This window comes from Pipistrellus hanaki (assembly GCF_964339955.1).
Source record: "Pipistrellus hanaki genome assembly, chromosome: 8".
In the NCBI taxonomy this organism is placed as follows: domain Eukaryota; kingdom Metazoa; phylum Chordata; class Mammalia; order Chiroptera; family Vespertilionidae; genus Pipistrellus; species Pipistrellus hanaki.
Window position 1 is genome coordinate 4021247 of NC_140510.1, and position 14052 is coordinate 4035298.

The 14052-nt window shown below is 43.1% G+C and overlaps 1 protein-coding gene across 11 annotated transcripts in view; it reads right to left on the reverse strand.

The window, feature by feature from the left end:
• Positions 1-3596: 3596 nt before the first annotated feature.
• IWS1 (interacts with SUPT6H, CTD assembly factor 1) overlaps positions 3597-14052 on the reverse strand; it is a 43939-nt gene continuing 33483 nt past the window's right edge. For 7 of the 11 annotated variants that reach the window (XM_084892002.1, XM_084891998.1, XM_084892000.1 and 4 more), the window contains 4 exons: positions 12877-12988; positions 12291-12347; positions 11037-11148; positions 3597-3955 (listed from right to left, as the gene is read on the reverse strand). In XM_084892002.1, the coding sequence (XP_084748128.1) occupies positions 3824-3955; positions 11037-11148; positions 12291-12347; positions 12877-12988 (413 nt within the window). In that variant the 3' untranslated portion in view covers positions 3597-3823. Of the gene's footprint in view, positions 3956-10535; positions 10694-11036; positions 11149-12290; positions 12348-12876; positions 12989-14052 lie in introns of all 11 variants that reach the window. The other 4 variants (XM_084892003.1, XM_084892001.1, XM_084891999.1 and 1 more) reach the window with 1 other exon arrangement.

Consider the following 14052-nt stretch of genomic DNA (forward strand, 5'->3'; position numbering starts at 1 on the left):
AACAAGTGTGCCTTTGCCCAAAAAAGGTTGAAAAACACTGGTCTAGTCACTGCCCCTTCCTTAATTATCTGGTGTTGTAAGACCTGTTTACCTAAATATTCCCATCTTACAGAGGCCATAAACCATGAACCATATAAACTCCTGGAGGGGGTTATCAGGGCGTCTCACGGCCCATCCCCACACACAGGGCTTTTTGCAAAGCCCATGAAAGGTCCAGAAGTCTGATCCTTATTTGGGGGACAAAGAAACCAAAGGGTATTAAGAGAAGCTTCCTCCATATTGGCTTGCTCAGGATTTGGAGAACTGATCCCGAGTCTCGGTACTAGTACATGTGAAACAACTGGAAATAAATGGGTTTTTCCTGAATCTCCGAGTACTCTTGTGTGTGCATTTTCCAGTGTCCTGGTAAATTCTGTAACAATTTGTGTCTTTTTTTTCTTAGTTAACTCGATCTTTCCAATAACTAGCTTTTGTTTATTAATTTCCTTTATCCATTTCCTGTTTTCAGTTTCATTAATTTCTGCTGTAATTTTATTTTTCTTTCTTCTGCTTACTTTGTATTTAATGCATTCTTATTTTTATAGTTTCCTAAGGTGGAAACTTAGATTATTGATTTAAGATCTTTTTTATTTTCTCTACAAATTTTATAAATTATGCATTCAATGCTCTAGATTTCCAACACCGCTTTTGCCACATCTCACAAATTTTGATAAGTTGCCTAGCCGGCTCAGCTCAGTGTTTGAACGTCAACCTGTGAATCAGGAGGTTATGGTTCAGATTCCTGGTCAGGGCACACGCCAGGGTTGCATGCTCAATCCCCAGTGTGGGGTGTGCAGGAGGTAGCCAATCAGTGATCTCATTGTTGATGTTTCTATCTCGTCCTCTCTGAAATCAATAAAAATATATTTAAAAATATTTTTGATAAGTTGTGTTTTCATTTTTATTTATTGAATAGTTGGAAAATATTTTCAAATTTCCCGAGACTTGTTATTTGACCACTCAGTTATATTTGGGGGTTTCCCAGCTATCTCTGTTATTAATTTCAGCTTAATTTAATCATGGTCCGACAGCAGATATTGTTTGATTTCTATTCTTTTAAACTGAAGAGCTGTCACCGGCCAGTTAGCTCAGTTGGTTAGAGCGTGGTGCTAATAAACTGAAGAGCTGTCTTATGGCCAAGCGGTGGTTTATCTTAAAAAATCTTCCATGTGAGGTTGTGAGAAATGTACATTATGCTATCATTGAATGAAATACTCTATGGATATCAATTTGGCTTACTTGATTGATGGTGTCATTCACTTTAATTATGCCCATAATGATTTTCTGCACACTGCAACTGTCAAACACTGAAGAATGTTGAAATCTCCAGCTGTAACAATGGGTTTATCTATTTCTCCTTACATTTCTATCAGATTTTGTCTCACCTATTTTGACGCTCTGTTAGGCACAAACATATTAAGTGTTGTTATGTCTTAAAATAGACCCCTGTGTTATTATATAATGCCTCTCTAAAGGTTTGGTTATTACTTTTATATTGAAAATACTGTATGTTTTAAAAAGATATGGTCTGACACCTTTTAGAAGTGCTAAAAAGGTCTGCCCTTCATGTCGAAGATCAGAGTGAACTATTCTGGCTGACTCTAGGGTCTCTACTAATTTCAACCTCTTAAGAATGCTGAATCGTTAAAAAGAGATGGGTTTTCAGCTGAAACCGGTTTGGCTCAGTGGATAGAGCATCGGTCTGCGAACTGAAAGGTCCCAGGTTCGATTCCGGTCAAGGTCATGTACATTGGTTGCGGGCACATCCCCAGTCGGAGGTGTGCAGGAGGCAGCTGGTCGATGTTTCTCTCTCATCGACGTTTCTAGCTCTCTATCCCTCTACCTTCCTCTCTGTGAAAAATCAATAAAATATATATTAAAAAAAAAAAAAAAAAAAAAAAAAAAAAAAAAGATGGGTTTTCCTAACCCCCCTTCCCACCCATGCTGACTAGTAAGTTACCCATGAAGCTCAGGCAAAGCTGCTAAGGGAAGGCAGAGCCTGGGAGCCTCCCCAGTCGCTATCCTACCTCCTTGAATAAGAATCATACTGATCACCACCCCTAGACCACTGAGCCACACTAGCCCGGCTTGCTATACTTTAGATGTTTTCCACCCCACCCCACAATGAAAGTTTGTGGCAACCCTGTGTGTGCAAGTCTATCAGTGCCATTTTTCCTGTATTTGCTCATTTTGTGTCTGACTCATTTTGGCAATTCTTGCAGTATTTCCAACTTTTCATTACTACCTGTTATGGTGATCTATGGTGAGTTATCTTTCAGAAATCATTTGTGAAAGGAAGTCAACTAATGCAGCAAACTTCATTGTTGTCTTATTTTAAAAAATCATCACAGCTGCCCCCAACCTTCAGCAACTGCCACCCTGATCAGCCAGCAGCCATCAACATGGGGCCAGACTCCACCAGCGAATAGATTATGATTGCGGAAAGCTCATGTGATAGTTAGCAATTTTTAGCAATAATGTGTTTTTAAATTTAGGTATGCACATTTAACAAACTACAGTGTAGTGTAACAACTTTGTACATACACTGGAAAACAAAAAAGTCCCGTGACTTGCTTTATTGCAATGTTTGCTTTATTGGCGTGATCTGGAACTGATCCTGTAATATTTCTAAGGTGTGGCTATAATTACGGGCAAGTCTGGTTGAGCACTGACCTATGAACCGGGAGGCGAGGTTTGATTCCCGGTTAGGACACATGCCCAGGTTGCGGGCTGATCCCCAGTGGGCATGTAGAAAGTGGCTGATCATTGCTGTTTCTATCTCTCCCTCTCTGAAGTCAATAAAAAAATATATTTTTTTAAAACCCAAAGAATGAGTTTCCCTGACAGGAAAGATAGTAAGAAACGAAATTTTGTTGGTAGGTTGTTTTAACTGCAACTAAGATATTGCAATTCTGACATCAATAACCTGGACTTAGTACCAGACTTCCCAGGGGAAGGGCCAGACCCCAGACTGTCCATCCCAGCAGCTGGAGCCCAGCCCGCCTCGGGTTCAAGAATTCACTAAAACGGCTCACAGAAATCAGAAAAGCACTCACTATCTTTATAGTTTTATTATAAGGATTCAAGTTAGGAGGGCAGCCCAATGACGGCCCAGAGGGCGAGGTCTGGAGGAAACAGCTTCCCACCCTTTCGTGGTGGAATCAGGCACGTCGCCATCTCAGCACATCAGTATGCTCACCAATCAGAAAGCTCCCCATTTAGGCACAACTGACAAAACCAATCGCTGCGACTAAACGGCTCCTCAGTCTTCAGGCCTGCCCGAGGGACTGCCCGAAGTCCCATCCTCCACAACAGAGCTCTGAGTCTTCCTTCAGCCACACACGGTCACCACCAGCCACCTCATCAGAATCACAAACTGCCATCACCCGGGACACCCAAGGCCTCCGAAGCTCCTGGTCAGGAGCCCAGGCCTGTTATATGACAGTAGGCAGGGCTGAATGCTGACGACCACACACCACTGTCACAGCTAAGACGCCCTCTCACCAAGAACCAATTCTCACCCCCACGACGACTCCTCTCAGACAACGAAGACAGCCTCCCAAACCAGACTGGCATTTATTGTGAAAGTCTACAGAAGGAGACTAGTCATTCCTCTGTACAAAGCCCACACCAATGGTCTTAAATACACGGAGAGAAAGGCAAGTGCTAGGACAATATTTGATACAAGCTGAACCATTTACAGATACACTAAAAAATTTAAAATACCATCTTTCTCCGAAGAGTCCATTGCGCATCTCCTAGCGCAGGATGGGGACCCAGGAGGTCACAAAGGCATCTTGTTGCCCTCGATGCTGATTTTCACGGCGTGTGCGGATCGGCTTTTTTTCCTGATGTCCGTGAACTTCCTCATCTGTTTATCCAGTCGACTGATACCCTTCTTGGAGGTCCCCTGAAACTACAAGTGGGATAAAAATTAAAGAGCCATCACTGAAATCCATGGCCTAGTTTAGCTTTCAGCTTCGTTTATCTGAAGTTAGCAGTCAGGGAGCGCCTAGCTCAGGAATAACCAGACATGCTGTGGTGCCTCCCGGAGCAGCAGGGCAAGGGTCCACCGAATGTTAGGAACATAGGACACACTCCGTGCAGAATAACTTTGTCTGTGCCTTATTGGTAAACTTTGTCTCAGTCCATGGACATTTTCTAGATGAGCGAAAGGAGGAAAAATAAAAACTATAATCCCCCAATTCCATCAGATTACGTCTTGCCAATATGCTTTTCCCTTTCAAAGACTAAGATGGAGTTGTTCACATGACAGATGCACCTTCAAACGGTGCTGGCATCAAGAACTTGACCTTCAAGGAAAAGGAGTCATCTGCGAAAAAGCTGTGAGTATGATGGCTGCGGTCAGAGGTCAACAAGTCAGTGTGGAGCCCTGGCTTCACGCCTGGGGGACCCTGCTCTGCTCAGCAGGTTCTGTGACCCTGGCAGGTCACGCCCCGGGTCAGCACTCCTCTCAGGACTGCTGGGAGACGTAAGTGAGAAAATACAGTCAGCCAGAAGGAGGGGCGGGCACAGAGCCAATGCTCAAATGTCACCATGACTATTATTACTCATAGTAGCAATCCCTTAGGTTTACATTTAACAAGTGTATCTGACACAAAAAGAAAAGAAAATTAAGTCAAGCCAGGGGGCTTCTTATTTCTTACATCTCTTCCTGTTTGTCCCTTACGTCTAAAGGTTTGGTTATTACTTTTATATTGAAAATACTGTATGTTTTAAAAAGATATGGTCTCCAAGAAACTGACACCTTTTAGAAGTGCTAAAAAGGTCTGCCCTTCAGGTCGAAGATCAGGGTGAACTCTTCTGGCTGACTCTAGGGACTCTACTAATTCCAACCTCTTAAGAATACGGAATCGTTAAAAAGAGATGGGTTTTCCTAACCCCCCTTCCCACCCATGCTGGCTAGTAAGTTACCCGTGAAGCTCAAGGCAAAGCTGCTAAGGGAAGGCAGAGCTGGGAGGCCCCCAGGGTCAGTGCAGGTGTGACAAACCCCTGTGTCGGGAGCCTCCCCAGTCGCTATCCTACCTCCTTGAATAAGAATCATACTGATCACCAACCCTAGATTTTTTAGGAATATCCCAATTCTAAATAGTACTTCCTATCAATTTGAACACATGGCACTAATACCGAGTTAGCATACAATCCATTATCAGACGAGAAAGAGCTGGGCACCCTCTCTCTAATGAATGCCCCCTTGGGGGAATAGAGATGGAGGGATGAAGAGAGGGGAGTTTTGAACATCAGCCATTTGACCTTAGGGTTTTGTCTTCAGATTCCCTGAAGAGTCCCCAATATCTGCTCCCTCTCAGACAATGTAACCCGACTTATATACGTGCAGTGAGTCCACACTCGAAGTCTTATTTGCTCAGATCTCTGCCAACTACCCAACTGCCAGCAGCTCTACACACCAGCCTAGATTTCTCCTTGCTCACTCCCAGATCCCCCCACAAGTCTGAGCCCCCATCCCAGCAACTGAAACGCACACACCACGTCATGCTGATCTACTCCCAATTACAGCCGGAAGGCTTGTAGCTGCCAGGTGCCTAGTGACCCCAAGCCTGAAATCACACAGAACACTGTACCTAACACATAAATTCAACAAACTAATCTCTGACTCATCAGCTCCATACCATCCTTAGCATAGTACACCTGCAATGCACTGGTGAACAGTTTTACCGCAGTTTTACTGGTGAAAAACCAAGAGTAGCCTAGAAGATTAGGAAGATGGGTTTGCTTAAAATAATTATGGTACAACTATATTCTGACACACTGTCACTAAGGAATGTTTACTAAAAATAATTTTTACCATGCTAAGTCAAAGACAAAACCCAACAAGGAATATAATATGATCAAGATTTTGCTTAAGAGTTCAAAAACCCAAAACCAGCTATCATGATCATGTATGCATTTAGAAAAGACCAAAAAGAAGTAACTCAAAATGTTAATGTTAAGGTGCAGTGGATTTATGAGTGACAATAATTTTATCTGTGCTTTCTCTATTTAAAAGTTTACATAAAAGCATATATTGCTTTTGTCATTTTAATGTTATTTAAAAGCACTACATGGAATAAATTAACACATAAACATGCCATGTAGTGTAGGCTACTGCATTATTTAGGAGGAAAAATCAGAAACTATAGTAGTGACTAAGCAAATTACATATTCAGATGATATACTACTATGCAGCCATTATAAATGATAAATCTATAAGGTGATTTAAGGAGAAGTGATCAAAATTATATACAAGCATAATATAATTGAAATAGCAATCGAAAAAATGCAAAAAATACAACCAAGTGCTTTTGAATAGTGAGTGCTTTTTCTCTTCTCTACCTCTACACATTTTCTACAATTATAACAAGAAAAAACTATGGAGAACCAAGATGGCAGCATAGGTAAACACCTGTACTGTCTGTCTCCCACAACCACATCAAAATTACAAAAGATGAACAACTATCATCCAGAACCGCGGGAAAGCTGGCTGAGAGGAAGTTCTAGAACTAGAGGGGTGAAGAAGAAAACGCATGAGACTGGTGGGAGGTGTGGAGGCGCTGAATGGGCTGGCACCCAGGTGTGCTTTTTCAATCAGAGGGATATACTAGCTCCCGCTGCTCTGAGCTCCGGGGCTGGGCGAGATTCTGGGGGACTCAGACACATAAGGGGAGAAACTGGACTTTCTGGCATTGGGCAGCAATGGGAGTGTGGCTTCCTTCCAGACGGAGGTGCTCACAGCCGTCATTGTTCCTGTGCTGGGACCTCCCAGGTGCCGGGCTGACTGGCAGCCATTGCTGTTTGCTCCACCCTGGAGATTCTCTGAGACTCCCCCCCCCCCCCCCCCACCACCACCACCACCAAGCTGTGTGCACCAGCTTTTGCATATGAATGGCCTGTCCTTTCTTAGCCTACAACCTTCAAAAATGCTGCAGCTGGGCCAGGGAACCCCAAAGCTATCAAAAGAAGGCCCAACGCCAGCACCAGCAGCAGCCTGCCTTGCTTCACAGCTGAGCCTCGTCTGGGCACTTCCAAACCAGATACAAAGAGGAGAAATCTGCAGATCTCTCCGTAGCTCCTGCTGGGCAGCCCCAGGCAGTGGCTGACTTTGCACCTCTCTGGAGGCCCTACAGCCAGTGTATCCAACGGTCAGTGTGACACCATACCAGATTACAACCCTTCACATATATAAGGGACACAGTCAGGGGGCAGACTCAGAGAGCACCAAAGCCCCACTGAAGCAAGACCTGCTACATAAGTGCATCTCCTGCACAGCAGCTCTTCCATTGTAGACACAGCTGGTCCCCACAGCCCATTGGTCTGGAGGTCAATTCCTCCCAGTGATACCAACAGCAATCAAGGCTTACCTAAAAAACTGTGCACATATCCCACAAAGAGGTGCACTAAGGTGACTGGGGAGGCTAAGCCACTGGGCCCTAAAGCAGGGGTCCTCAAACTTTTTAAAGTGGGGGCCAGATCACGCTCCCTCAGAGAGCTGGAGGGCCGGACTATATGAACTACTAATTCCTACTGTAACACCTCGGCTGCGCTCACTGCCCAAAAAACCTGGCGGGCCGGATCAGACCCCTCTGCGGGCCGCATGTGGCCCGCGGGCCGTAGTTTGAAGACCCCTGCCCTAAAGGAACCTACCACACAAAGCCACCCTATCAACACAGGGAAGCAGCCAAAATGCAGAGACAAAGAAACATGTCACTAATGAAATAAATGGAAGAAAGCAAAATGCTGGATATAGAGTTTAAAACCACAATTATAAGGTTACTCAAGAATCTTCTAGAAACCTCCAAGGAACTTAGTGAGACCTTCAAGGATCTTAGTGAGAATGCAAAAAAAAAAAAAAAAAAAAAGGGGGGGGGGAGGGGGGGGGAAGGACCAGTCAGAAATTAAGCATACACTGACTGAAATAAAGAATAATATACAGAGATTCAATAGCAGACTAGAGGATCCCAAGAATTAAGTCAAAAATTTGAAATACAAGGAAGCAAAAAAACACCCAACCGGAAGAAGAAAAAGACAAAAAGAATCCAAAGAGGACCACACCACGACACATCATAATTAAAATGCCAAGGGCAAAAGACAAAGAGAGAATTTTAAAAGCAGCAAGAGAAAAACAGTTAATTACCTACAAGGGAGCACCCACTCAACTGTCAGCTTTCTCAAGAGAAAGTATGCAGGCGAGGTGGGAGAGGCAAGAAATAGTCAAAGTGATGAATAACAAGGACCTACAACCAAGGTTACTCTGCCCAGCAAAGCTATCATTTAGAATTGAAGGTAGATAAAGAGCTTCACAGACAAGAAAAAGCTAAAGGAGTTCATCACAACCAAACCAGTATTATATGAAATGCTGAAGGGTATTCTTTAAGAAGAGGAAGAAAGAGAAAAAGGTAAAGATAGAAAATATGAACAACAAAGTGACAACAAATACATATCTATCAACAAGTGAATCTAAAAATCAAATGAATAAAAAATCTGATGAAGAGAAAAAACTGGTGAACGGAATAGAATCAGGGGCATGGAAATGGAGCAGACTGACAATTCTCGGGGGGCAGGGAGTGTGTGGGGATGCGGGAAAAGATTGGACAAAGATCTTACATGCATGTATGCAGTACTTAAGGATGCAGACAGTGGGGTGGCTAGGGCCTGTGGTGGAATGGGAACCGAGTGGAGGGGAGCTATGGGGAAGGAAAAAGAGGGACAATTGTAATAATCTGAACAATAAAGATTAAAATAAAATAAATAATTAAAAAAAAAACAAACACAAAAAAACAACAACTAAGCTTGAAGCATTACGGGAAATACATTTAACACACCAAATCAGTGGTGACTTAGAGGAAGGGCAATACTTTGGGAACCAGGCTATTCTATAGTGTTTGATGTTTATATATAATTTCAAAAATAAAAATGACATAAAGGAGTGGGTGAAAATAGGTTTACAGTTGTGAGTACACAAAATAAGACTTTACTTCTGTACTAGCATTTATCCATTAGTGTACTATTTTTCATTTGAACAATTGTAAACCTACTTTTGCCCACCCTGGCATAAACAAACATTTCCATTTGAAGCCATTGACTCACTCCAATTGTCTTCGAGGACAATGTTTTGTAGGAATGCTCAGTGGTGGTGCACTGTGCGGCCCTGCATGAGTGAACATGCAGGGATCCTTCCTGAGCAGGGAGACAGCCACATGGCTTAAGGACAATATACTGAAAAGTAAAATGAGACCACCAGCCCCAAACAAGCATTTTTTCAAGAGCTCCATAAGCCTAGATAAATGCCAGCACGTTATGATCTTGGATTGTTGAGGATGAAGGAGAGGAACTGCACGAGAGAAGTTCCCTCTCCTCACGCTGGCCACCTGTCTGCTCTAGCAGAGGCTGGGTCACCTCATCCCACCACCTCAGCCACAGGGAAGGCAGGACCAGAACCACCAACAGCGGCAGACAGGCGCATCCCCCCAGGACGAAAGGCAGGCTTCCGAAGTAGAGGGTCACAGAGATTGCTTAAGAAATTTCCTTTGCCACATCGCAATCCTCCCTCTCACAAAGGCATGTGCTGGGGAAGAGAGAATAGGAAAGACAGGGAGGAAAAGAGGGAAGAGAAGAAAGGATAAGGTAGGAGTGAAGGGGTAGCGAGGAGCATGGATATGGAGAAAAGGAAAAAAGGAAAGGAATTCCAGATGAAGAAGTCCGTGGCCCTGAGCTAGTGCTCGTCTACCCACTATTTATTCTAACAACTAGAAAGTAGGCTTTGTTTTGCCATTAGCTTCAACAACAAAGTCAAGTGGCAGGAAGGTGAGTGTAAGTCATGGAAGTAGCTGCCAAAGTGGGGTCATGGAGAAGTCACAGGAGGCACCCAGCGTCCTCCAACTGTCCAGAATATTCTGCAATACAGCTGCTCTGTCACTCACAGAGTGCGGCAGGTCAGTGAGACCGGCTTTACGAACGTTCTGAAGTTTCTTTCATTTCCAACCACATATCGAATATATAGTCATCAGATTTATCTCTTAAATATTGTGTCAGGCTTTATGTGATGAGTCCTCAAAGGCATGTTGCTGAGCCACTGACAGTAATAAAAGAAGCCACATCCCTCCCACCAAGAAGCTGCTAACTGGGTTATATGCCTGTGACACAGACCACTAGGGTCCTAGGCCTAACAAAAGCCCTTTTAATAAAAACGGGCCAGTCAAGAAGACCAAAATGCTTCTCAGGGAAGTGATTATCTGTGGACCTCTAGGGCACCAGTAAAGGAGGAGTCCACTTCCATGCCAATGCCAATTTCCAGATATTCAGGAAGACCTAAATGTCACCAAGTGCCTGTGAGGGTCATTATTTCAGAAACTAAAAGTGGGCCTGGCCTTGTCTGGTTAAACACACACACACACACACACACACACACACACACACGCATCCTCACTTCAGCTACTGACATTCAAGTGCATGCACAGAGCATGTCTCCTTGGGGATACCTCCTGGACACGCTCTGGCAGGGCCAGGCCTACAGGGGCATCCTGTTGCCTTCAATGCTGAACTTGACAGCACGATGCACTCTGCTGAGTCGTTTCTGCTCGGCAAACCGCCTCTTATGCTTTTCCAATCGGTTTAGGCCCTTTTTAAGAATACCAGGCTAGAAAGAATGGTTGGAATGGAGAATAAAAAAAGATTACTAAAAAGCAACGATGATCACTGAGCAGTATTTACAGTGACGACAGAGGAAGTGTCTAGACTCTACATATTTTACAACAGAGTTACTTAAAACAGTGGAAAGGAAGGAAGGGGACATTGCAGAAGCAGGTGAGTTCTGATTCTCTGAGTTAAAAAAAAAATGATCGTATCAGAACACTAAGGCTCCAAGAATTGGTAGAAATAAAGGGATAAATAGTAAAAAACTTGACTTAATAATGCTGCTACATGAACTAAAGTAAGTAGTCATTGGCATAGAGCCACTTGCTGTGGTCCTGCTGGCTTACCCGGGACGACTCCATTTCCACATTCCACTTGGGCCTGACAACATAGTCCTTGTTTGAGGGCATTGGCACCCTCGCGCGGGCACAGAATCCAGGATCTCCAGGTCTGAGGGCCCTGAGTAAGAAGAGCATGCTGCTTACGTACCCACCACGGCTGGGCCCATCCCGTTCAGACAGGCTTCAAACCTTCTCTGCCCTCCCAAGGTTACACCCCCGCCCTAGTCTCAGCTGGCCTCATCATCACTCATATTCTGCATGGACCCCTCAGCTTCCCTCCCAGGGCCTGCTTCCTCCTCTTTTAGTGAATACAACCTCTCAGCTACTTAGGTTAAAGTTGGGGTCTTCAAATCTAGCCAACTCCTCTCCCACTAAGCCACCTACTCCTAAGCAATTTTGCCCCTGCAAAGGCTTCCCCACCTTCTGCTTCCTCACCACCTTCTCAGTTTAGCTATTCACTGCCCTCATTACCCCCTCCAACCATCCTGCACACACCATCAGCATCCAAATCAAATCTGATGGCTTAATGTCCTTGCTCAAAAACTTTCTATGGAAGAGAAGTGAAAAGTCTTCATCTAGATTTAAAGCTGTTCAAAATTTGGTCCAAATCTACATTTCCAACCTATCTTCCAGCATCCGAGGCACCACCTACTGCCAACCGCTCCAGTCCAATGGTCATTCCTAAAATAGGCCTTGCACATGTTTACCCCACAGCCTTAAGCCCTCCCTTTGGCTATAATCCCTCTAAACACTTTTTGAGAGCATGGACTATTTTGAATTCAATTCTGTATTTCCAGAGCTTAACGCAAAAGTCTGGCACATAGTAAGCAGCAATAAAACCTATATTATTTTTTAAGATTATTGCCTTTAAAAAAAAATTTGATTCGGGAGAGAGGCAGGGAGGTAGAGGTAAGAAACATTGATCTGCTGCCTCCTGCACCCATCCTGAGCGGGGATTGAACCCACAAACTGGGTATGTGTCCTGACTGGAAATCGAATCTGCTACCCCTTGGATATAGGACAACAATGAACCAACTGAGCTACACTGGCCAGGGCGAAAATCTTCTCAATCTTCCTCATATCCCCCAGAGCACCCAATACAATGCATTGTGGCTATTCAATGAACATTAAACTGAAAAATCATCCCTTGTCAATATGAACATACATCGTTTCATTTACTATTTTTCTTAAAACAAAGCAGCAAACAGAACATTCTCTCTATACACAGTCCAAGAAAGAAAACTAATGCAAAATTCTTACTTCTCCTCTCCTGTCAGCACCTTTTCCAGGTCTCTTCGGGGTGTCTGACCACCAGTGCTGGGAACAAAGTAATCAATGAGACATTAGGAATGTTAGAATCTTATAACTTTGCAAGAAAAAAAAAAGAGCAAAGTGGAATGGAAAAATAATTCTTAATCTTGCATGCCATGTTTCATTATGGGTGAATGGTAACTACCATGAATACAACTATATCCAGTTTATTGATACAAACTGAACCAAAATTCTCTTTTTCTCCTAAGAATTTGGAAATGGGACTGAGGAAGACAAAGTTTTCTCTGCAAGTGGCCAGGACAAGAAAAGCAACCTCCAGAACGGTGGCCGAGGCCACACTCCACCAGACCAAGACAGAGTCTGGGGGGGGGGGGGGGGGGTTGTGTGGCCTTCACTTCACACTGTCCCACAGAAATTAATGGTATTGTGAGCAACGCAGACACACCAAGCCGAGAGGAAAGACAAAATCCTATCATCTTAGCAGGTTTCCTAACAATCTGATTTATAACAAAGCTGAGTTGTAAATCAGTAACAGTAACATTTACTCCACTTCCTCATGCCTGTCCCCTCATACCTGTTCATTCTTCGTCGCTGAGGCATTTGCTCTAGGTCTCTCTGCTCCCTCTCTTCTCTCGTCATTCCTTTGTAATTTGAGGTAAGACCAAATATAGGCCGAGACCATTCATCTGTCACCAGGAAAACGCAATTATTTAGCCCCCAGAGTTGCATTCCTCCTACCATGTCTTGAAATAGCCACATCCTAGTGTTATGCTACATTCTAGGTATTTAGAATATTCTTTCCTTAAAATACCATTATCTCAAGACCATTCATAGGATAAATGCAGCCTAATACCAACATTACAAGTAGCTCCAGTTGATTCAGGAAATTCAGTACAAAAAGGTCATTTAAATCTATAATCACCAGATGTCTGAGAGTAATTCCTGACCCACTTTAACAGTCAACAAGTTGTGTTGTCATTTCATAAAGATAGTCTAAAAAGAGAAAATCTGGCCTGGCAGGCATGGCTCTGTGATTAAGCATTGACCTATGAACCAGGAAGTCACAGTTCAATTCCTGGTCAGAGCACATGCCTGGGTTGAGGGCTCAATCCTCAGTGGGGGATGTGAAGGAGGCAGTCAACTAGTGATTCCTATCATTGATATTTCTGTCTCTCTCTGCCTTCCTTTCTGATATCAATCAATAAAAATATTTTTTAAAAGAGAAAAATCTTGAAATTCTCCTACTTTCTCATTCCAAAATAAAGTTCTCTTGTTACTTGTCAAATAGTCTAAATCTTTAAAAATTATATTTTAATAGTGTAGCTTCATTAAATCTAAGAAAGCTGCTAGGATGAACATGAAAAAAAGTACTAAACTAACTGTTTAGTTCGTAAAAGTACAAAGGTGCTTTTATTTCAGAACATGGCATAGACTATTGATGCATTTAATATGCTATCAAGTGTTGTCAAACTAATAAGAAAGCAGGAGTCTCAGAGGAGGTGGTCTAAATATCTTTGAAAACTGATCCTCCAGCCCCTCCCCTGGATTCAGAATCACTGTGAAAATGAGTAATGTGAATATTCTGCTTTTCTCAGTCTAGGGCAAAAAGAAGGTCAAGAAAGACTGCACAAAAGCATCAAAAGTTTATTATTTAATAGGTAGTAAATTACAAATTATTAAAACAAGATAACTTAAATTTCCCTTAAAAACTTCTAATACTCTTAAAAAATTCAATAGAAAAATAATTACT